This window comes from Colias philodice, chromosome 5 (genome assembly GCF_061535455.1).
Source record: "Colias philodice isolate Cphi_HAF_F1 chromosome 5, ilColPhil1 Martin Lab GWU primary, whole genome shotgun sequence".
NCBI classification, from domain to species: domain Eukaryota; kingdom Metazoa; phylum Arthropoda; class Insecta; order Lepidoptera; family Pieridae; genus Colias; species Colias philodice.
The window spans coordinates 8,873,643-8,898,643 of NC_143090.1; the positions used below are offsets into that span (position 1 = coordinate 8,873,643).

The 25,001-nt window shown below is 31.6% G+C and overlaps 3 protein-coding genes across 9 annotated transcripts in view; 2 read left to right on the top strand and 1 right to left on the bottom strand.

Annotated features, from left to right (window-relative positions):
• Positions 1 to 8,188, top strand: part of CASK (peripheral plasma membrane protein CASK) — a 151,745-nt gene extending 143,557 nt beyond the window's left edge. For all 5 annotated transcript variants that reach the window (XM_089695107.1, XM_089695108.1, XM_089695105.1 and 2 more), the window contains 5 exons: positions 429 to 548; positions 866 to 976; positions 2,207 to 2,314; positions 2,776 to 2,951; positions 4,257 to 8,188. In XM_089695107.1, coding sequence (XP_089551233.1) covers positions 429 to 548; positions 866 to 976; positions 2,207 to 2,314; positions 2,776 to 2,951; positions 4,257 to 4,436 — 695 coding nt within the window. In that variant the 3' untranslated portion in view covers positions 4,437 to 8,188. The remainder of the gene's footprint in view (positions 1 to 428; positions 549 to 865; positions 977 to 2,206; positions 2,315 to 2,775; positions 2,952 to 4,256) is intronic.
• Positions 8,189 to 9,679: 1,491 nt separating this feature from the next.
• Positions 9,680 to 14,361, top strand: YL-1 (Vacuolar protein sorting-associated protein YL-1). The gene is made up of 9 exons (XM_089695720.1): positions 9,680 to 9,971; positions 10,100 to 10,223; positions 10,776 to 10,902; positions 11,244 to 11,420; positions 11,801 to 11,876; positions 12,019 to 12,134; positions 12,698 to 12,839; positions 13,435 to 13,587; positions 14,052 to 14,361. Exons 1-9 carry the CDS (start codon positions 9,841 to 9,843, stop codon positions 14,242 to 14,244), a joined length of 1,239 nt encoding a protein of 412 aa, XP_089551846.1. The 5' UTR covers positions 9,680 to 9,840; the 3' UTR covers positions 14,245 to 14,361.
• Positions 14,362 to 15,322: 961 nt separating this feature from the next.
• The window catches only part of LOC149488562 (uncharacterized), a 38,213-nt gene continuing 28,534 nt past the window's right edge, over positions 15,323 to 25,001 (bottom strand). For 2 of the 3 annotated variants that reach the window (XM_089695721.1, XM_089695722.1), the window contains exons 2-5: positions 22,066 to 22,248; positions 20,949 to 21,169; positions 16,804 to 20,722; positions 15,323 to 16,714 (exon numbers count right to left, since the gene is read on the bottom strand). In XM_089695721.1, coding sequence (XP_089551847.1) covers positions 15,756 to 16,714; positions 16,804 to 20,722; positions 20,949 to 21,169; positions 22,066 to 22,201 — 5,235 coding nt within the window. In that variant the 5' untranslated portion in view covers positions 22,202 to 22,248 and the 3' untranslated portion in view covers positions 15,323 to 15,755. Of the gene's footprint in view, positions 16,715 to 16,803; positions 20,723 to 20,948; positions 21,170 to 22,065; positions 22,249 to 25,001 lie in introns of those variants that run through there. The other variant, XM_089695723.1, reaches the window with a different exon arrangement.

Here is a 25,001-nt window from a genome sequence, read left to right on the forward strand (position 1 = left end):
CTAATTAACTTTAAATCTGAATGCGTTGAGCTTAGTGTAGGGATGGTAAAAAAAAATTGCTCCATAAAGAAATAAATATTCTCATTTAATAATTATTATCTCTCTTGCATATTAATTGTAGCGATAGAATGTTGCTAGATACTAATCATAAACTGAGAAGTTGCTCTTAAAATTTTATAAAAGTAATGAGGCAAAAATAATTGTTGTTTTGAATAAATTTGTTAATAAATTATATACTGCATGTTACAATTATAATTAAAAATAAGAGCATAACTTCCCGTAATTGTGAATTTCATCTTTTCATTTAATTATTACCTACAGTGTGTAGATATTTGGCTTTAATTAAAAATAAAATAAATGTACTTCAATGTCTAGAATATTCAATTAAAATTAAGAAAATAATTTATAGTGTTTGATCTTTGTTCTAGTTAACTGTTCGATATTTGGACGCAAGAAAAAACAGTCGAAAGACAAATATCTCGCGAAACATAACGCTGTTTTCGATCAACTCGATGTTGTGACTTATGAAGAGGTCGTTAAGTTGCCTTGTAAGTATTAAATGTGATTTATTTGCTGTATAAATATATGGTAAAGAAATTGTTATTGTAAGTAAGGCAGTGTTTAAAACAAAATTTAATCACTTAAAAATATAAATAAGGTATATAGTAGGTATTTTTTTTATTTCCATTTATGATAGTCCTTATGTATTAAATACCTGAATTTTGAATTTGTGGTCTCTTCAATAAGTTTTATTTTCTGTTTTTCTTTTTTTGCAATTTTTATTAATTTCACATTGATTGAAAGTATCAGAACGGGAAAAAAAACAAGATGTTAGTATTTATATGTTTTTATGTTAAATTTCCAGCATTCCAAAGAAAAACTATAGTTCTATTGGGTGCTCATGGCGTTGGTCGTCGACACATAAAGAACACTCTCATAGCTCGTCACCCGGATTTGTACGCTTACCCGATACCACGTAAGTTTTATTAGTATTTATAGGTAACAAAAATTCCTAAAATTTATTTTAAAAAATCGTCTTAAACTATAAATCTGAAGTGGGATTCATGTTCGAAAATAAAATCAAAAGTGTTAACAAAAGATGGTATATATTTTTCCCTCTTTGTTCTTTATAGGGATTCTTGGTATTTGATTATGAATGTGTATGATGTTTGAACAAAATTGTTTTTTCTATTGAATCAAGCTTTGAAAATACCGTACTATTGTATGTTATGTTTTTTTTAGAGTTGTTGAAAAAGCAAACAAATATTTTTTGCTATAACTGAATTGTTTTCAAAATTTTGTTATGTTTTAACCAATTTAGTTTCAATATGACGTATACGTTCTACGAATCTGCACAATCTAATATTGTTGGGATTATTGTTGTTCCTAAATCCGAATTCAATATTCATAGATTTCGTTGTGTTGAATAAAGTTTGAAAATTTTGTGAGAGAGAAACTATTGTGATTACCTTTGAGGCATGAGAAATGTATGCACCTCAAGTTATATAGATAGTACCTAATATTTATCAGATATTTGTATATTTATTTTTCCAGCATTAATTACTTACTAATAGCATTATTTTGTAATTCTAAAAGGATCTCAACACTTATCACAACTTTTCTTTCTTTCAACTCTTCTTGACTCTTACTCTTACTATCTATTGATTTAATCTTCTTATATATAAAAATGAATCGCTAAATGTGTTGGTAAGCGCATAACTCGAGAACGGCTGAACCGATTTCGATAATTCTTTTTTTATTATATTCCTTGAAGTACGAGGATGGTTTTTATGTAGAGAAAACGTTAACATGTACCACGGGCGAAGCCGGGGCGGACCGCTAGTTACAAATAAAATTATGTATATTATAAAATAATACATACACACAATAAATTTATGAATTAAATCCATCCATTCAGCCGGATAAGTCCACTGTTGGACGAAGGCCTCCAACTATGGCAACAGTTGCCGATCTTTGATTTTGGTCAACCGTCTGCGTCCAGCTATTAATTAAATATTAACTAGCGGTACGCCCGTGGTACCTACATGTTTAAACTATCCTATCTCTCAAGTTGGATCGAACTGCACATGGTGTGCGAATTTTATTATAATCGGTGGTTATATTTATACAAGTGGTTTAGGAGTCCATTGAGGACAAACATTGTGACACGAGATTTATATATATTAAGGTATAACACATATTTCAGATACAACTCGCCAACCCAGACCGGACGAAGAGAACGGCAGACATTACTACTTCGTGACGCACGATGAGATGATGGCAGATATCGCTGCTAACGAATATCTTGAATACGGTAAGTTTTTGAACGGAAACTAATTATTTTAACTACAGATGTGTTTGAATTGAATATTTGGAATACTATGAATCCGACCTGTGTTTCTTTAAATATACAAAAGAAAATCTAAAATTCAACTACCTAAAACTCTTTTGCTTGTTACCTTTTAACCCTGGTTGCCTGGAAGATATCACTATTAAGTGACAAGGCTGCCAAATAAGTTGTGCTCTTCCTTTTTTTTTGTAAGTAGTTGTAGTTTCCTCTATATATAACTGTATTAAAGTTTAAATAACTTAAATTATATAGTGATCTTTTTGCTCGTTTACCTTTTACCGTGGTTGCTAGCAAGAGATCATTAGTAAGTGATACGGCTACCAAATTTGATGTACTCTGTTTAAAGTAGTTCTAAGGTTTCCTATTTCTACAACTATTAAAGTGTTAAATAAATAAAATTTCATCTAAACTACTCCACTTTACAGGCACGCACGAAGACGCAATGTACGGCACGAAGCTAGAAACAATCCGCCGTATCCACTCGGAGCGCCGTATCGCGATACTGGACGTGGAGCCGCAAGCGCTCAAGATCCTGCGCACGGCTGAGTTCGCGCCCTACGTCGTGTTCATAGCTGCACCGCCGCTTAATAACGTGGCCGATGTGAGTGTAATATTGTCTCTAAACTAGATTATCTCGAAACGAAGACGCAATGTACGGCACGAAGCTAGAAACAATCCGTCGTATCCACTCGGAGCGTTCAAGATCCTGCTAAGATAGATTTCCGCACGCGGCTTAACCCGCTATTCCATTAAAATCGGAAATTATTCCAGAAAAATAATCCTAATCCTGGGCCAAAATTAAGAATTAATTTAGCCGATTTTTCAATAACATAATCGGCCCTTAATGTATTTACTTGTAGAGTATGTACCAAGTTTTATTGTAATCTTACTGCTCGTAAACTTTCGAATTTATAATATTAGTAATTTTTATCTTAAAACTATTTATGTAAAGTTTCAAAATAACATTTGTGGTCATTACAAGGTGCCTACATGCAATTTTTTTTTTTTTTTTTAATTTATTCATCATCGCAATCTATCACTTTACAGATATTCAGCGATATTTTAAGAATTTAAAGGTTGTTTTGTACGGAAGTCGTCCAGTGACTACTCCGTTTATTGGTATTATTATATTATCTTGTTTAATTTATTTACTATTTTTTTTTTTATTTATATCAAATCCTGGGGTATCCTTCTTTTGAGTCTCCTGGTGGTTGTGTGGGTGTTCATAAGGTTTACAGCCAGCTGGTTTGGGTGGTGGATAATACGCTCTTTATATAATTTTGTTCTCTCAAATATTTCTTCCTTAACCGTGCTTATGCAGAGGTCGTGGTGCAATCTATCATTGGACACATACCAAGGTGCACCTGTTACTAATCTTAGCATTTTTGACTGAAATCTTTGAACTATGTCCACATTAGATTTTGCTGCTGAACCCCACAGCTGCAGGCCATATGTCCATATAGGCTTTATAATACATTTGTATAATAACAATTTATTATCTATGGAAAGGGACGATTTTCTGTTTAGCAGCCAGAACAATGTGCGCAGTTTTTGACTCATTGCCAATCGTTTCGTGAAGATGTGCTTCTTCCACGTTAGACGTCTGTCTAGATATATTCCTAGATACCTTACGTGGCCGTGTTGTGGAAGTTCTGTGCCTACATGCAATAACAAAAAAATTATAACCCATGTCTATTTCACTCATCGCTAATCACAATTCAAGATAATCACATAGGCTCATTATTTATTGAGCCTTGTTTCCTCTGCTGTAGCCTCAGTGTGCAGGTACTTTAATTTTCTAAATTCACCATGTTTAAACCAATACTAATGCCAAGTTATATATTCCCGTATCTATTTCCCATATTAATTTTTTTTTATTTTTAAATATTACTTTCTCCAATTTCAGTACGACGGTTCCCTAGAAGTCCTGGTCCGTGAGTCCGAACAACTCCGTCGAACATACGGGCACTACTTCGACCTGAACGTCGTCAATAATGACATAGACGATACACTGGCTTCACTAGAAGCAGCCCTAGCGAGGCTTAAGGCTTCGCCCCAGTGGGTGCCCGTCGCTTGGGTGTATTGACATACTGATTGCATGCTGTAAAATAACTCTGATTGCATGTAGTAGTGAGTGACATGAAATTATTGTATGGTCAGATTCAGGACAGTTCACTTTTGGGTCGGTTTTGAGTAGCCATTTTTATGGATACAGACAGAATTGTCAGTTTTGTGACATTTAAAGAACTGTATAGATTGCTTGCTACTATTTAAAAGCGAGGGCAATAAAATACGCTCGCCAAATTGGAAGCAGCGTAAACTGAACATAACTCTACTTTTGGACAGTTTTCAGTGTTTTTGGTCACTTTTGGATGGACACTTTTATTTACATAAGCTTTAGTATATTGACACACTCATGTAAGTTTTACTTGAAGTGAATTTTTTGGGAGAGTTTGCAGCATTTTGGGATAGTTTTGGTATTTGTACCCCGATAGGCACCCGATCAGGCATATAATATTATTTGTATAATATGAACAATATTACAGACAGATATGAGTGATTCTGTCCCGAATCTGCACTATTGCTGCCAATTTGATCATGTAATGGCATCATAAGCATCAAATTTTCTACGGCACTAACGAAAAAAAACAACAAAAAATACTTAAAAATTTGTGTCTAATATTATATTATAACAATATGGTATTCACTGTAGAGTTTGTAGAACATTCAAAACTCAGTGCCGTAGTACATTTGATGTCAAATTGTTGAAATGGACTCAATAAAATATTATTATTTATATTTATTTTAGGGTACGTTCATACATACCAAAGACCTTCGGGACTTCTAAATTATTATTTTTGTTGATTCCATTTTGACAATTAATATAAAAATTAATACTTAACTTGAATATGCTCAAACTTAGATACTTCGATCCCAAGAAGGTTATATTATAATATAATAAGAGCACGTATCATTTTGGAACACTTTTCTTGGACAACAGTTAAGGCCACGTTAACAATGAACGTTTAGCGTTTGTAGTTTGACACTACACACATAATTTTTGTGTTTTACAAAATATACCCAAATGGGCAAAATATTAGAAAAATAGACGGTTATAAGTTCGATTATGGGTTCCAGTTATATTTAAATAAGTTATTTTATAATTAATCGTTTGTTACACGTTCGTTGGACAAGGTCTTAATGTAATTTGGCACTAGTTAAAAAGGTTCATCGCAGTTTTTGTTATAAAATCTCGGTTCTATAATTTTTCCAATTGACGATTAACGTTAACACTTAATAAATAGTAAATATTGAATTAATTACATCTGTTGTATTTTGAAACAAATCTGTTGGAATATAAACTGCGTTGATAAACTTAAAAAATGCGAGTCAAAGGATATGGTTATTGTTTATTGATAAGTTAATTATTTTGTGATAAATCGATCTTAATCACGAATTATTAGAAACTAATATTAGTACTATTACTTAAACACGTAGCGACGAAACGTTCAAAAGACATTAAGAGTTATTTTAGTATAATGTATCGTTTCGCTTCTTCAATAAGTGGTTGTTATGTTTAAGATGTTTTATGAAGTTATTTGAGGGCTGTCTCTAAATAAAAATAATGCATAATAATGCTAAGCCTGCAAAAAATCCAGAAAAAACGCTTCTATACACAGAAAGCACAGTAAAATATTACCAAATACACGAAATTTTATGCAATAGCAAGCTTTTTCACAAGTATAGTAAGAGAGCCCAATATATTTATATATTTTTTCGCATCCACGCTCATAATTGTGCCAAATATCACACGCGATGCAAAATAATAACGCAATTTTTAAACATTTTAAATGAAACTCGTTAAACATGACTTTTAGAACAATGTACATAATATACATTAGTAGGTTATTTATTAAAATAATGGAAACAAAATCTTTTAGAGAGTAGCGGGATGTTTACTTCGAAAATTTAATATAAGTATATCCTATTAAAAATAATGTTGCAGTGATGTTTTTCAACTACAATGAGTATCGACAACAAATTTACAACTATTTTTTAGGGCAAACTAACATTGATGGTTTATTTAAAAACTATATTATTTTGGTTAGTATACATTATACTCCTTAATTTATGTACGACTTTGTACGCATAGAATTTATTAGCAAAAAATATTAAAAAAAATCAAGAAAAATGTACTGCCACAAAACCACCAAAATAATAAAAACGACGAGATCCTAGTTGAAAAACATCGTATTATTAAATATATCACAATTTTAGAGTACTACAGGGTTGCAAGAAACGGATATAGAAATTCTTGAATTGTTCTTTTTTATTATGTTTTAAGTACAACTATGAAATCATTATTTATCTGTATCATTTTTTTTTTTTGTAAATTATATCTTTATGCATAATATAAAAAATATGAAAGGTGTCAAAATTGTTATTTATTTACCAATCGGTAGTCGTTTGTATATTTTGTTATTTTCACTCTTGCACTAATGCATTCCTGTAAACATTATATTATTAACTTGTAGTAGAATTTTAATCTACAACTCTCACTATTTCACTATTTTGTATGTTAAGTGTAATTAAGAATAGGTAGTTTATAAAAATTATTTTTTATTTTTCTCTCGGTCTATCTCTTTAAAACAAATATAATTTAATTTACATGGATTTTAAAATTAATACAATTTATTATTTGTTACCTATTCTTAATGAATTCGACTATAAAAAAACAGATACAATCTTATATTTGTTTTAACGTTATTATTTATTTTATATATCTTAAACGTTATTGTAAGGGAAATCTATAGAGAATTATGTAGCTAAAATAATCATAAATAAAAGATATTGAATTTAAAGTTTAAGGTATAGAGTGAGATGCGATGAATGTTGGTCAATATATCATAATATAAATTTTGTTTCATACTTAGCATTGCTATATTTGAAATTGTTTTATTTATTGTCATTGTATAACATAAGCACATACCTTTACGCTGTTGAAAATTTATTTATAATATAGTAAAATAATATTACGCATCAGGTTGTTTTTGAATAGATTACTTCTATATAGATCTTTATTGTAACATTTAGCGAAACACGTGTTAAAATCAATGATGCCATTGTTTATTGTAATTATTTAATAAATTTTACATAATATTATACTTTAGATAAAATAATTGCAAATGCAAAGCATGATTTTTTATTACAGAGTTAAGTAGACTAATGAATTGAGTCACAGACTACAATAAGTATTTTTTTTATGTCATTTTAATTTAGTTTATTTTGCTCCTCTGTGGTGAAAGACGAAGATCAACTTTAGTGAAAATGAAAAGTATTTGTGTGTTATAAACATCGCCCACCAAGAACATTCCATCGCTTTTTTAGTTATTTATACTATGTGTCCTTATTTTCTTGTTATTTTATATTTTATTTAATCATCAGTTTTATTTTTTATATTGTTATTTTTGTTCGTTTATTATTTATAACGTTATGTTACTTTATTAACAAGGCCATGATTTTCCTACCCAAAGAATGAATGTGAGTAGAAATCGTTTAAAATATACGATAAATTAAATAAAAATCAGAACGAAATTAAAGTCGCAATAAATGTAATAGTTACCTATTAATTTTAACATAATTTTTATGAAATAAAATTGTGAAATCAGAGCAAATTTAACATGACTTAGTGTTATTTTAATTTTGTTCTGATTCTATTGCATGCAATAATGGAAGTATGAATTGTAACGATGATAATAGGTTTTTTCAATAACAACTAATGACGACTGAAGTAAAATCTTATTATAACTGTTAAAATTTAATAAATCGCACAAAATATTTATGGTGTTTTAATTTTCCCACCCTTTTTTAGATGTAGCAGATGGTTATGAAACGGATGGTAAAGATTATGAAGGATAAAATATATTATTGCAGTAAATACCGTAATTCTAGGTACGAGTTTGCCCCTAGTGTAGCCTAAATAAAATGCCATTTAATGGCAGATAATAAAGCGACAGATAAATAATTATAGACATAACTTAAATAATAGCCACACGACTGCACTTAAAACATTTATGTATTTACTGAACAATAAATTATTTTCAAGAAAAAAAAGGGAAACTTGATACTGTTCATTATCTTGCTTTCTATAGATATTATATTAGAAGATGTTCCTAGACTAGAATATAATGATCGAAATCCATAGCAATGCAATATAAATTAATAGATAAGTATCTATCTCATTTCAAAAAGATTCAACGTTTTAAAATGGTAGGTACATGATACTATGTACATAATACATTTATTAAATTTAAATTTTTGTCATTCAAAACCTTTTCTATATGCATTGAGCAGTTTAGGATCCCTTTGTAGGTAAGAGTAAGTAATGTCCGCCAATGTGTCTTTAGGTCTCTTTAGACGACTGGCGACGACTACATGCAGTGAATATGACATCATATTTTTTCTAATAGACTCATCTTATCTAACATTAAGAAGCATAATATCTGCTAAGTTTCTCTAGCTTCATTCCAAACTAAGTGCTACTTGAAACTACAAACTAACTAGCTACTTGAAAGCGCTTGAAATAAGCGTGGAATTCCTTAATAACGTAGCTTTCTGTAAGTGAAATAGATAGAGTATCGATAGAATAATTATTATACCCCCCAATAGTAATATTACTATGTTTTTTTATACTACTTAATATATATGAACAATGATTAACTAAATAGGTAAATGATACTACTGGCTGTAGTTACAATATACTTATTTTACTAAAACAACCAAAATTGAGCCTCATGCTTAGCTTAAAATTTTTAATAAAATATATATGCCTAGTCTGCTGTCTAACTCCATATTATGTAGTGTGCAGATCGACGCTATAGTATTTTTAAATGCTATTTAATAATATTATATTTAATTTAAACGTATAAATCATGGATCTAGAGTAAGAGCAAGAGCTGCAAGACCATTCTTTCGTGATCATAGTGTAAACGAAAACTCGTATTCAGTATTGTTGAGTATTAGAACATTTCATAGAATCTTTTCGAACGCAGTAGCCAGTAAGAACAACGATAGATTGCTCTACGCCAATTTACACTAAAATAGTTTGATATAGCGGGATATGAACACATAAGAATGTGGGTAAGAATGAGCATTCGCTCGATTGATCTAAATGCACCGTAACATTCAAAATATAATGTTATGTATTGTATTCTATGATTCATGAACGCATCAAATAATGTCACATATCAATTTGACATCCATAGTTGTCAAATGTCAGTGTCAGTTGTCACTTTTAGTAACTCCATTGCAGTTGATTGTGCAGTTGATTGCAGTGTTGTTGTATTACGTTTGATATTTATTATTATTTGTATTTTATATCATAAGACGCTGTGTTTAGTTCGGGTATTTTATGAATAAAAACCCAATAATTTCATTTATTAATTAATATCAACAACTCATTGGTGCAATATTAATTAAAAAACACAAAAATGTCGCAAAGAGAACGCCGTGCCAATGCTGGTAATCGCATGGCAAAGCTTTTGGACGAAGAAGAGGAAGACGACTTTTATAAAACTACTTATGGAGGGTTCCAAGAGGCGGAGGAAGATGGAGATTACGTGTATGTATTTTATTTGTATACGATATTTGGTTGTTATAAAATGTATAATTTACAGTTAATTACAGTCTACATTTTCGATTTGTTTATTTATGTAACAAATCATTTTAATGTCATGTATAACTTTTTAGACAAGAAAAAGAAGTAGATGATTTAGTAGACTCTGATTTTGATATTGACGAGAATGACGAACCTGTTTCGGATCAAGAGGCTGAATCTAAAGAGAAAAAGAAAGTTAGCGGAAAAGTGTACAAGGTGAGTTGACTTGTATATTCTGATTGTTATTAGTTACTAGTTGTGCTCCGCGGTTTCACCCGCATTGCTCCGCTCCTGTTGGCCTTAGCGTGATGATATATAGCCTGCCTTCCTCGATAAATGGGCTATCTAACACCGAAAGAATTTTTCAAACCGGACAAGTAGTTTCTGAGATTAGCCCATTCAAACAAACAAACTCGTTAGCTTTATAATAGTAATAAGTATAGATTAACTGATTAGCTTTCCACCTGCGACTTAAAGCAAATTTCTGTGAGTTGATGAGACTTAAAGCAAATTTCTGTGAGTAGATGTTTCACTACAGTAAAAAGCTTTTGTAAATTTCTATGCTCCTAACTATCTTTAGAAACACTCCATTGTGACATAAAAGCACACATTTATTTATAATTTTAGTAAAGTTCGACAAAATGCTGAATTTAGATAAAATAGATAAAAAGTATGACTAGAAACTCATTGTTCAACATAATTATTAGTTTTTCCCACTTATTTTGCCTTATTATTTCTTGTAATTAATATTATTTATCATATCTTCAGGATCCAAAAAGAAAACGAAAGTCTGCAGCTGAAAATAAAGTGGTAACAAAGAAACCAAAAGAACCAAGAGAACCGAAGCCAAAGGAAGCTGCCGAGAGTGTTGATAAAGTTATAGATACATCTATAGGTAAGTTTAAATATTGGTTTTAAATTTTAATAATTATATAATTTAGAATTTTAGTCTAATTTCTTAAATGTTTGTCAAACCTGATGGTATCTGATTGATTTTTATTACTAGAGATCTTACAAGTTATAAAGTCTATTTATAGAACATATTAAGTACTATGCTTGTTAAATCTAATCATCAGTATATTCAATTATACTGATAATATTGAATAAGCATGTTATCCTAAATGATTATGAATACTTTGAGCTAATAATTGAGAACAGATTAAAAAAAACTTTGCCAAGCGAATAATTAGTATTTTTGGAAACAAATACATAATGTAACAATATTTGATATTTTAGAACGAAAATCAATAAGGCAAAGTACAGCAGTGAAGTCAGCGGAGACACTAGAAAGGATCAAAATAAGATCGGAATTGAAAAAGAAAAAGGTGAAGAAAGTTGAGGAGCGGCCGCTCACACAAGAGGAGTTATTGGAAGAAGCTCTTATCACTGAAAAGGAAAATCTTAAAAGCTTGGGTAATATTTGTTCTGAAATATTATTAAATAATCCATAATCCATAATAATATTATAAATGCGAAAGTAACTCTGTCTGTCTGTCTGTTACTCAATCACGCCTTAACTACTGAACCAATTTGCATGAAATTTGGTATAGAGATATTTTGATACCCAAGAAAGGACATAGGATAGGTTTTATCCCGGAAATCCTACGGGAAGGGGTGTTTCTTTGAAAACGCGGGCGAAGCCGCGGGCGGAAAGCTAGTAATTAATAAATTAATACAAAAAAATATTGCATAATTTGGTTGTTAAAATACAGTTTAATTAGCTTACATAATAAATAATTAATTGTTTAATGTTTTGATTAATTGTTTATTGACGAAAAAAATATATTTTACAGAGATATTTGAACAAAGTGAATTAGAAAGAAAGAAAGTCAGACCAATAAAGAAAACTATTACAGGACCGATAATTAAGTAAGTATTGACATACATATCATAAATTTATTCACATAAGTTTATAAAAAAAAAACTATGTAACTTATACTTTACATTCTCCTTAGTGAGAAAACAGTGTTTTTAATTAATACAATAATTTTAATTTCTTTTTGTATTTTAGATATCATTCTTTCGCCGTGCCGGTACCACTAGTGTCTGAAGTGACGCCTGAGGACAAGTCTAGTCTTACACCAATAACAGATATCAATTTAAGTGATATTATCAAAAGTGAAGATGGTAAATATCATATAAAATGTTCATTTATATGTTTCTAAGCTTTGCTCTGGCTCTGGTTATACTTAAGATAAAAAATAACTACTTCTGAACTAAATATTTCTTATTTAATGCTTGTTGAAGTGAAACTTCTTCAGGCGCATTGAGAGTAAAATTTTAAAGTTGCGCCATGGCAATACCGTCACGTCATAGAGTAAGGCGACGATTTTGGTATCTTCGGATCTTGCCAAATAAATTTCACTTCTTTCTGGGCTCGGCACACACGCACTCTTTTCTTATCATGCGCCTTTTTTATTAATTACAGTATTTTTTTATTTTATCTTTTGCCTCCTAGAATATACAGGGTTACCGGGAAAGTCGTACAGAATATTGAAGGACATTATAAGGTTCCATAATGTTACCAATTCGATCAGAAATGACCTGAATAATAATGTCCTTCAATATTCTGTACGACTTTCCCGGTAAGGCGGTAACCCTGTATATTTAACAAAATCATAAATGTTGATGTTTTTTTTTGTGTGAATATAATGGAAATAATTAAACTATTCCTCATTATCAAATTACAGATATTTTAACACCAGGAGACCTAAGTGACGGTAACAATGTAGAACCAAAACCGGAAAATGATAATGAACAATCCGACCCAGTTAAAATGGACGTCGATTTTGTTGGACCAGAGGACGAAATTACATTGAATGACGTCCCTAAGTAAGTTATTATTGGGCACTTAATAAATTAAGCTCTAGTTTGTTACATAAGTCTGTTTACATACCTATTACCTAGTTTATTAAGAGAACCGATAAGTGAAACATGTGTGAAATTAATTTGCGTCATATAATAGAGTTTAATTTTGTTTGAGTATATGTATTCCTACAATATTGCGTTTTTAACGGAAAATACTGTTTGAATCATTCTAATGCAATTAAAATAAATCAAATATACAGTTCTAATCCATACTTTATTACATACTTTATTATCCATATTATAAATGCGAAAGTAACTCTGTCTGTCTGTCTGTTACTCAATCACGCCTAAACTACCGAACCAATTTTCATGAAATTTGGTATAGAGATATTTCGATACCCGAGAAAGGACATAGGCTACTTTTTATCCCGGGAAAATGACGCAATCCCGGAAATCCCACGGGAACGGGAACTATGCGGGTTTTTCTTTGACTGCGCGGGCGAAGCCGCGGGCGGAAACCTAGTTCTTAATAATTAGGTATATCTGAAAAAAAAATCTCTAACATCAGTAAGGATTTTTTTTTATTTAAAAATTTTTCATATAAAATTTAAATTTACAGAAAAGAAGATAAGCCAAAACCCAAAGAGAACGTAACATACTACGAGCGGACGTTGCTTTCGTTCGAAAACGACATCAAGAACAAAGCATTCAATTCGTGTTTCCCACAAAAAGTGCCGAAACGGAGACGGGAAATGTTATGTGCTGTTACTAAGTGAGTTATTACTTTAATTATAATATAGGAGTAATATTTCAATCTTGCTATTTAGTATAACAGCGGGTTTTTCCCCGGTCAAAGGAAATTAGTAACAGCGCCATCTATCGGTATTTATTAAATTTATAGTGATTCAAATACGCATTACAATGGAAGATCCAATGGGAATGAGATACTTTTAGCCAAACCAATTTTATTGCAAGATGTGTACAACTAAGCATTAAAGAATATATGCGTTGAGGTTTATGGGTCGCATTTTCTTACTACAAAAATATAAAACATACAATAATGTGTTTAAAGTTTGTTTAAGATTATCAGAATATAAAACATATTTATTTAGAACCTATAATCAGATATAATTTGAAATAAAATATACCGTAATGTGTTTGTAAACTTTAAGTATATACCTCACCTAAGACTTTTGAAAAAAAAAACATTTTAACCATTATTTTTTATTTTTTCAGACGACCAGCCCGCTACATCGATCCCATAACCAAATTACCATATCGCAGTGTAGACGCTTTCCGCATTATACGCGAAGCATATTACCAACAACTCGAAGCTAGAGCAGACAAGGCCTCGCCTAGCCTCGCCGCCTGGCTTCGCTCGAGACGAAGTGATACCGCTTCTTCTTACGTGCAAATACATATTAAATGATGTGTAAACTTAAATTTAAAAGTGGAGTACAGATATTTTTGCTTATTAGAAAAAATTGCGCGGTTGATTTTGTTTTCATACACGCATATACCCGCATATGCAGAATGTAGGTAAATATGTGACTTTCAGGAAAATTTCAAAAAAAAAAAGAAAAAACAGTTGCTTTTTTATCATTTATATTATAAATAATAATTGTGAACAAAAGTTTCATAATGGACAAAAAGTATATAGTCGTGTTAAATTAACTTCACGTAATGTTTGAACAGAATTCATATTTTAATAGAAATCTTAGACTTAGAACTTGGTTTGAATTAATGTAATGTTAGTTTTGGATTTTGTTGTTAATTAAATTTGAAGAAACAATGCATGCTTGTATTATACATAGATTAGAAAAAGATTGAAGGAATAATGCAATTTACAGTATTAAGGAAATTGACTTTAAATCCATTTTTGTTTCGAAGTTGCTTTAATATTCAGGTTGTCAATAGCAAAATTATATCTGAATTTTATCAAAGGAAACAAAGATAATTACGAACAAACATGAAATTAAGGAAGTGATTGCATAGTTTTAATGTGTAAATAGTATTTAAGGGTATTTTGTTATTAGATAGAGCTGGTAAATAAACTATGAAAAGAACATTTTGCATTTTATTTGCTTCCAAGTTCCTTTGTATGTAATATCTTTGATTACTTAATATTTACTATTGTAGTATATATATTTTTGAACTAATTAAACTACTATGGATACAATACAGTATAAAAAACTAAGGACCAGTTTCACTACTTACTGATATTATGTCCCAAATAGCCTGTTTGGCACTTTGATGCATATTCTCATTTTAACGGACACATGCTTTACAGAACATTATTATAATATTTTGTTACCAATTTTATTAACGAGGGATGATTTATTAATAAAAAAATTTATATTTAAGTATCCTTTCTCACAGCTTTGCAAAGTTAAGGGAGCTGAAGGGTGCATCAAATTATTTTTGCAAAAACTATATCTTAAAATTATTTCTCTAAGGGATGCATAGTTTCAGGGGATTAGAGCTAATATCCAAAATAAACACACATGTAACATCTAAAATTTTAATTTCAAATAATGAAATAAATAACTACATGCATTATCCAATTAAAATAAGATTCATATGCTGTACAAATTGTACAAGGGCCTTAACGTATAAAAATAACAAAACGACATGGACAAAACAAAACAATACAATCGACGATGTTAACAAAGAAATAATATTGCAACAAAAATGTTTGTTTCAAGCAAAACTCACCTAGCTTAAATATAGTTTACTACTATAAGGTACAATTAAATACTGTTAGAAAATTAAGGGTATTCTCTACATAAAATATTCGATAGATAGGCCAAACCTATTTAAAAAAGAATTTACCAATTGAAAAAAAAGTTAATTATTAGTACGAAGCATTTTTTCTTACAGTATAATTACAACGAATTCACATAATATTATGACACATCTAGACACGAATAAATACTGTTATCATAGGTTCTCCGTAAATGAGGGATTTAGTCTGATATCTGGCACACTATTTCTTCTAGGTCTAGATTTCAACAGTTCATTATATGAAATTAAACCCGATGCACTTGCGTCGAATCTTGATTGAAATTTGGACGGATCTGTTGTGGGCAAGTATGGATATTCACTCAGGTATGTCTGTGCATTTTTCGTTGATGTCTGCTGAGAAAAATCGTTAACCGGTGACACTGCCATTTCGTATGAATTTAGTTTGTTATCTGAAACGTTTTCCATTGATTTGAACGTTTCCAAAACTGCTTTTTTATGTGGAATACCGCGTAAGCTCCCCTGGCGACTCAGCCTTCCTTCCATAACGTCCTCAAATAAGTCTTCTACATGAAATTTTTCTGATATTTTAACTAATTTTTTGGACTCTGCATCATCTTGATTTGTTTCTCCTTCTTGAGGCATCTCATTAAATATTTTGGAAATTTCAGATGAAGGCATAGTATTAGATTTAGACTCCATTTTTAGACTTTGAGCATCTTCCTTTGATTCCTTCCTTCCATTTTCATCAAGAGATTCAGTTGATAGGCTGTTAACTTTAATTTTACATTCACTAACTTTTGTATTCTTTTTAACATCTCTCAATTCTTCTAACGACTGGAAATACTGTTTGGCAATTTTGAAACGACTCTTGTAATCTACTGGTAAAGTTTCTTCCGGTTTTTGTGTTTCAATTTTATGTGGTTCTTCTTTCTCCTCTTGCTTGTCTATTATTTCTAGTTCAATATCTGAAAGACTTAAATATTTTTTATCATTTTCAGGGATTGATTCTTGTGTGCTCAGAACTGAACTACATCGTGTATGATCTTCAGGGCTCATAACTTGTAATTTGGTCTCATTTTTTTCTTCTTCTGTAGGTTTGGAATGTATAAAGTGTTTTGATGCTGAGTGCATATAGTGAGACTTGCTTGGAGTTCCTGTAATAAAGGAATAAAAAAAATTATCGTTATTTATGACACACTAAATCCAGTGTTGTTGAAATTATAAGGTCGCATTTTTATCTTACCTGGACTTGAACTCGAGTTGTACATAATTTTGCGGTTCGCTACTGTTTTCTGGTTATATTTAGTTAGCTCGGATTGTGTAGACTTCGAAACATCTTCATATAGGCTGATAAAATTTTTAACATTTATTTTTGGTAATTCCTCAACAGACTTATGTTTGTCAAAGTCATCAGTTAATTCGCTGGTTGAGATTTTACTGAAAATATCCATTTCTGATTTGCTAAAAGACTTCAATTTGCGACACTTTACTTTTCTTTGAACATTATCGTTTCTCAGATCTTCAGCAATATGTTTTTGTTTAACTGGTGAAGGTATATAATTGTTATCTGCTGTACTTACTTGAGTATTCACAAGGACAATATCATTATTATTTTCACTTTGTGGTGAATTATTTTGCTTCACGTTTCCAACATTATTAGCTTCTGGATCGTTTAACGATTCAACTTTTTTATCTGTTTCTAAAATAATATCGGTGTTGGATATATCCCCACTACTGTGTATCTGCTTTATTTGTGTACCTTCTTTCGCCTCCTTTTTGTCATTTTCAGAAGTAATATTCGAAGAATCATCATGCGTGCTTTTATCACACTCTGTACTATTATAATTGTGTTTATTATACATTGAGCTCTTGTTTTGTTTATGGTGTGTATGCGACCATGGCAATTCTTCGGTTTGAGAAATATTGTGGAACAAAGAAATTCGACTAGATACTAGACCAGTTTCATGACTAAGACTAATGTTTTCTGTCTTGGGAATGCTTTCAATAACAGGTTTTCCTAAGAAACTGTCGATTTTATTCAAGATATGCTTTCTTGAAGTACCAAAAAATCTTTTAGGACATGTTTCGAATGCTTTAAATACTTCTTCAGGTAGTTCATTTTTTGCAGGTGAAACATCATTTTTAGTTATAGATGCATTTAGATCAATATCATTGCTAATAGTTTTATCATTTGTTTCATGGTCTATGGTGTTTATTGATTCTTTACTATTTATTACTTTTACACAGGAACTTTGTGAATGAGCTGTCACTTCTTTGATTTCTTCTTCGAGTTTGTTATCCCAATAATTTTTCCACTTTTCGACCAATTTAATATCACTGCGTAAATTATCAGAGAACTGTACTTGAACTGTATTAATACGAACTGTTTCTTCAGCGTTATCTTTTACTTTCGACTGTTTTTGCGCACCCGAATTCAAAAAGTTTTTAACAATTTGCTTTCCTTTTCGCTTACTCAAAGAATCGTTATGTCTAAAGTGTTTAGCAGATATACGTTTTCTTCTTTGTTGTAGCTTTGATTCTTCTAAGTTTTTAGCCTCTATTAGTCGAATTTTTTCATCCCAATATCTTTTCTTTTCTAATACAATATTAGAATACGACGAATCGCCAAATTGTGTTTCTTCTTTATTTTGGCTTATTTTATTGTTGGATTCATCCTCGGCATGAAGGTCTCGACTTACTGAAACTGATTCAGTTTCATTTGTCTGAATCTCAGAAATCGATCCTTCTATTTTCCCCGCATGTCTCTTCACATCTGATAAATCTTCAGACGCAGAATCGACGCGGATGTTATCATTTTCAATAATGTACTCTACTTCGAAGTTTTGTAGTGTACTTCCTTCATTTTCAGAAGTAAAGGACTCTTCGGGATTTGGGAAAATGTCGTTATAGATTTCATTAAGTTCAGCAAATGCTTTCGACACTGTATCAGTTTCATTCTCAGTAACATTTTCCTTCATGCCAGAGGTGAGACTTTTTTCAGTTTCTTCAATAATGGGCGTAAAGACTTGGCGTTTGTACTCCCACCTAAAGTTGCGTGTATCTTCAGGAATATAATTGTGGTCTGATTCCTCGGAGCCGTCCCACAATTCCCGGTTATCTATAGCTGGTGTATTGTAAATTTCCTTAATTGTTGCAAAATTATTTTTTATAAGAGTTTCAGATACAGAACGATCACTGCTATTGTTATTATTGTCTGGTGTACTTGCATTATCATCGATGCTAACGTATGCAGAATCCCATAAATCTTTGGGTGAAATATCTCGACTCCGTTGCAAGTTACTCTGACTTAGGAAATTGTATGTGTCTGACCCTAGACTGTGGAAAGGTGATATAGATGGGATTTCATCACGCTGTTCTAAGCTCTCTTGTGAAGATATAAAAGAAACGTTTTCATTTTCTTTTCTAAAATTGAAAGTATCAAGCAAATTTTTGTTATCAGTGTTGCAATTCAAAGACGATGTGCTTTCTTTTATAGGTGAACCTATGACAGGTGGCAATGAAACGGGTGCCCCTATAATGAAGTCGGTCACAGGAGTTTTTTCTAAATTTTCTTCGGTTTCATTTAGAACAATAAATGGATTTGTGTACTCATTCTCAATAATTTCAATACGCTCAGCTGCTTCATCTGACATAATTGATAAATTGTCATGCAAATCTTTAACAGGTTCTGTGTTTAAAGGCACTGCCTCTTCACACTCTGTACTTGTTTGCTTAAAGTCAATAAACGGATTGCTATAAATGTGAGACTCTTCGTTTTGTGAATTATTTGTTTCATATTCGCTGGTTATAAATGAACCAAATTCTTTTTCAGTATATGTTGTGTCATATATATCATTTAAAAATGGATTGTTTGTCGATTGAATTGTATCTGTAGACATGTTATCATCGTCGAATGGATCCTGTAACATTTTATAGTTTTCTAAATCCTGTAAATACAATTGTTTTGTTTCTTTATTCGTAAGTTCCGTACTTATGACGTCCTCTGTCTTGGTAGATTTATCCATAAATAATGATACAGAAATATTTTCAGGTATAATTATTCTCTCTCGAGTAGCTTGATTTTCAAGGAATGTTGAGTTAACTACATCAGGTACATCATTTTGCTTGGATGAAGAAGAATCTGTAGACACATTGTTAGACTTTTCTTTGTCCAAGTTATATAAAGCTTTGCAAACTCTATTCATTTTTAGAATTCTTGATGCAATTGTGTAAAATTTTTGAGATTTTTGCATTGACGAAGGGTTCAAATCGTTTATATTTGTTATTTTTTCTAATTCGTCGTCGTGGATTGAATTGGTCTCTAAAGAATCTAATTCCATCAAATTTTTTGCTTCGTCCTCTGTTATCCTTTCTAGAGTTCCATTTTCCTTTAATAGCATTTTTTCAGTTACAAAATCTACAATTCGAAGTACAACTTTTCTATCACTTTTGATATCCACAATGTCAATCTCTTCACCATCTTCTAAACAAAAACTATCTTTCTCTAAAATATGCATAATGTTTTTGGAGGCTGTTACAAAGAAAGGTGACCCTACTATATTTTCTCCTCGACTCGTTATAGATATTTCATATTTTCCTTCCGTAGGTACAGTGTATCCAATTTTGACGTGATCAGGATTTCTCTCGACTTCAATACTTATATCGTATTGCGTTTTAGGTATGTAATACGTTTTGTTCATGTCGTTTTTACCATAATTTCTTAAGTACGTTGCACCTTGAGTTACTGGGAGAACATTATCTGTATAGTTTGTCGGTTTCGATTGAAGACCAAGTAAAGTTTGTCGTATCATCTGAGCTTTTCCCAATATTGGAGATAATGTAGACATACCATAAATATTTTTTGGACCCTTGATGACAATAGTTATTTCTCCCGGATCAAGTGACTGCTGAGCGGTTGGATATATTTTAAAAAACATCTTGTTATTTATTTGGGCTGCTGTAAGTCCAGAACCCCTTGCAATGTAGTCGAGAGTAAATTGTGTAGAACTAGATGTAGTTTTTTCCGTTATTGGCTTTGATGTGGCAGTTGGTGGCGTAAGTTTCGCTATAGCGGTGCGAATTCTGTCCAAGTACTTTATTAATTTCCAAGCTTCATGTTTGCTTAAGACTTCATTCGCTTCGAGTTCTTGCCGAGTGAACATCTGAAATGAGATAAAATATCCTGTAATATGGGTTATGCAAAAATTACTATTGAGTGAGCAGCATTTCTCATGAGGTTTGATAATTTTCTTTTTAATTGAGTTTTTTGGCTATAAATTTATTTAAACAGGAGATATTAGTACGTGTTTCTGAATCAATCAGGGGGTATTAAACGCCTAGGATCTATGTGAAACGTCTACTCATTTGCCTATCAAAATCTTGAATTACCGGATCAACTCCCAGGTAATGGTCAGCTATAGCCTGCGCATGCTTCAGGGACAGCCTCGTGGGAGGATGTCCCGCGCATGCGCCGGGGAGGGCCGCGTCCAACACGCCGCAAACTATCCACCCGTGGCGCCACACCGTCTCCAAATCGTCCACCCTCACGGGACCCACATCGGAGAGCCATTGTATCACCTGTTGCTTTTGTTCTTCGCTTGAAAAAATAACTGGAAACATTGATGGTAATTTTCAGTCTGAAGTCGATAAAGAAGAAAACTTGAATGGATTGAGACAAAGATAGTAAACTTTTGCGTAGGTGATAACTGATGTAAAGAACATTGATGCCGCACAATGTATGATTATGCAAGGAAGGCAAATGAGTAGACGTGCTGTATGATAATGAAAATGCTCCTGTAAAATCTTCAAAGTGGTATCTAGGAGAGATTGAAGGAAAGATGGTAAGTGTAGTAACATAAGAATGATAATTGGGGATCAGTCCCACAAAGATTTGTACGATAAGCTTTTCCTTCAAATCTTACAAAACCCTACTTTAATAAAATTTAATCGGTAGAATTTTGCTAATCCTATGAAATTTTTTTCTACTACAAAAAAGGTGCAGAAAAAATTAAGATGAGTTGAAAGGAGAATGGTGCAAATGCGAAGTATGTTACGATGCATATGTTTTAAACTAATTTGATTCCACATTTACCTATTATAATATATTTAGCTTTTCTGTACTATATACAATATGACGTGCACGCTAGTAACCAAGTAATCTATTTAACAAGGGATTATAGGGCTTAACGTATTACAGCATTACGCGTTTATGATGATGCTGTGATTTAAAACCAAACAACTGACGCATAACAGCATTATATATTTAAATTACTCAAAATGTAAAGTTTATTGTTATTTTAGTTATTGAGAAATAGGTACTTTTAACAAAAATAATAATCAGGTTGCTTTATTTAACTTTTTTGCAAATAGGTCACACAGAGTTAATTTCCCATTCAAGGTATGGAAGTAGTATTTAATAAATATATCAACTGTACTGGGTACAATAACATTTTAATACTTCCTAGAACTCCATTGGATAGCTAATTTTATAACAGCAAATACTTACGTGTTCGAAAAGCCGAATCGACGTACTTCAAGGCCTTGAAGAAGAAACGCTGGTGTCCCCAGAATATCGTGAGGAGGGTGGCCGGCGCGAGGTACCGCAGGGTCGTCAGCAGCACCTCCAGGACCGTCGACCACATGCCGCGCTCCAGCTCCAGTTCGGGATACTCCGGGATCGTGAATAGTCCTGAAATGTACAATATTATATGTCAATTGTAGGTCTAATATATTTGATTGGTTGTATTTCCTTTTTTTATTAGGGTTTCCTGGTAGAGCTTTAAAAGATGCCGTCTTTAGATGATTTTGGTAAATTTTATGAATAGGTAGGTTAGTGATGTCGTCAGGATATCCTGATTACACCAGTACATACTCATAAACAGTTTAATTACCTATTAGGTTTATAGATGAAAAAAATACGATATCAATGGTGTTATTTTTTTAGATGGACGTTAGGCTACAACATACCTATTTAGGAGTAACTACATAGGAGAGAAAAAAATATTGATGCAATGGTTAAAAAAGAGAATTTTATAAAAAAAAACAGAGCTAGAACACTTTTAGTGGACGTTGATTCATTTAGTTTAAACTATTAATAATTAAAAGAATTAATGTTAGAGAAATCCAAAAAATTGTGATAAAGAACTACATTTTCAAAAGGCGAAACCCCTTCCCCCTCGGATCTCAGTCAGAGTGGACGTGTTTGTGTTCGTTTCTCTAAAAATATTTTTATTTGCGAATAATTAATTAAATTAAATCGAAACTAAAGTCAGCAGTACCAGGCGAGCATAAACCGTACGAAGTTATTTAGCGTCGCTGTGGATGTGCGAGTGAAACAATCTGTGAGTAAAAGAGCAAGCGTTGAAGTAAAATTACAAATAAATGTACTAGGAGAACATCAGTAAAAGAGATTAAAACGCTAAAAACTGTACAAAAAATTCACAACGTCCATTAATGTCGTCTTAGCTAGTTGGACCGCAGTACGGACGAGACAACGTCTTGAGGAAAGCGAGTTCTAGTCCCAACAGAATATATTGAATTTTTTATATTTTATTTTTATTATTTTCTTTTTATTTATTTTTTGGGACTCATAATGCCCCTTAAAAGAACACCACCGACTGGCTCATCTAAATCAAAATGTGATACCGAATCGGACTCAAATACTCCGTCTTATGGAAGACAAACTATAAATATAAGCCAAAGACGTAAACGCAAACTGGAGCACGGTGAAGAATTGAGTGATTTAAAGGAATATTTTAAAAAGGTGTTTACGGAATTTAAAGATGAACAAGAAAAGAAATATGCCTCCTTGCTTAACAGATTTGAAGAAATGAATAAATCACTATCAAATTTCTGTAAGACAACGGAATTCATTTCAAAACAATACGATGATTTAAAAGAACAATGTAATACCTTAATAAGCGAAAAGAAAGCACTTCTTAATAACACGAATATGCTCGTAGATAAAATCGAAAACTTTGAAAGGCATCAAAAAAGAGCTAGCCTAGAATTGAGAAACATACCTTCACGTATACCGGAATCCAAAGAAGACCTTTTTAAAATAGTAATCAACACGGGCAAATTCCTAAGTGTTCCTGTCGCTACTTCGGATATCTTTGATGTATTCCGTACTAAAGCAAATTCTCAAGGCATGAAATCTCTGATAGTTGAATTTAATTCAGTTATAACTAAGGAAAAATTTTTACAGTCATTAAAAAAATATAATCAGATAAATAAACCAAATTTCTTCAACTCTACAAATCTGGAAATTGAAGGACCGTCTAAACAGGTCTATATGTCAGAATCTCTTACCGCAAAAACAAGACACCTTTTTTATTTAGCCCGAGATTTTGCAAAAACCAATAACTACAGCTATTGTTGGACATCCCGAGGTTTTGTTTATTTGAAGAAAAAGGAGGGTAGTCAAGCAATTCGCGTAAACTCGCAAGATATTCTAACATCCTTATGTATATCAAAATGACTAATCTTTGTAAAGTTTAATTGTTTTAGTTTTGTAAACTATTTTTTACTTCCAACTTATTATGTATTTATTGCTAAAATGAATGTAAACAATTTCAACAAACACATTACATATACACATATTAATTATTATACATTAATTATTTTCAGAAACACATATTTTTATCATTTTATAAACGACACCAAATTCAAATTCATCCTCCAGTACTACATCATAACTACCATTTATATTGATTGTGGATCTGAATGTTATTTGCACTTCCTCTACAATACAACCGCTTTTATAATCCGTTTAAAAAAAAGTAAATATTGCTTAGCTAATTTAGACACAACTGCTTGTTGTTGTAAGGCTATAATATTAGGTTTTCTCTTTGTCGCAATTAAAAAAACCCCAATTTTAAATACACTATATACGTTTCTATGTACAAATGTAGAAGGTATCGTTATTTTGTATTGTCTTAAAAAATCGTCTACGCCCTTTTATATAATGAACAATCAGTATTATATCATATTATTTAAAATTCGATGATGTTAATCAAATACACAAAGACATAGATTCCTTTAACATAGCTGAATCTACTATGTGTGATATTGAAGACTGTCGGTCTCACCTTCCAGTTTCTAAAAAATGTTTAAAAATTTTCCAGCAAAATATACGTAGCTTAAATTGTAATTTTGATGGCCTATTAGCGATTCTTACCAGCAGTGGAGTTTTGTGGGACTATGTTGTCTTGACGGAGTGTTGGCTGTCACTTAATTATAATATACCAATTATGGAAGGGTACCACTATCACGCTAGTACGAACAATCGTACTCAAAACGAAGGCGTCGTGGTGTATTATAGAAATGAATTAGTTACTCTGGTATCGGAACCACAAATAGTGGACGCAAACTGTGTTATTCTTCAACCAGATCGTAATACTATCGTTATTGCTATTTATAGACCTCCAGGGTATAAAAATA

Coding starts and splice junctions, on each gene's coding strand:
- YL-1 (XM_089695720.1), top strand. CDS start 9,841: ATGTCGCAAAGAGAACGCCGTGCCAATGCTGGTAATCGCATGGCAAAG. Junction 10,903..11,243: donor AGTTATAGATACATCTATAG/GTAAGTTTAAAT, acceptor TTGATATTTTAG/AACGAAAATCAATAAGGCAA. Junction 12,840..13,434: donor ACATTGAATGACGTCCCTAA/GTAAGTTATTAT, acceptor TTAAATTTACAG/AAAAGAAGATAAGCCAAAAC.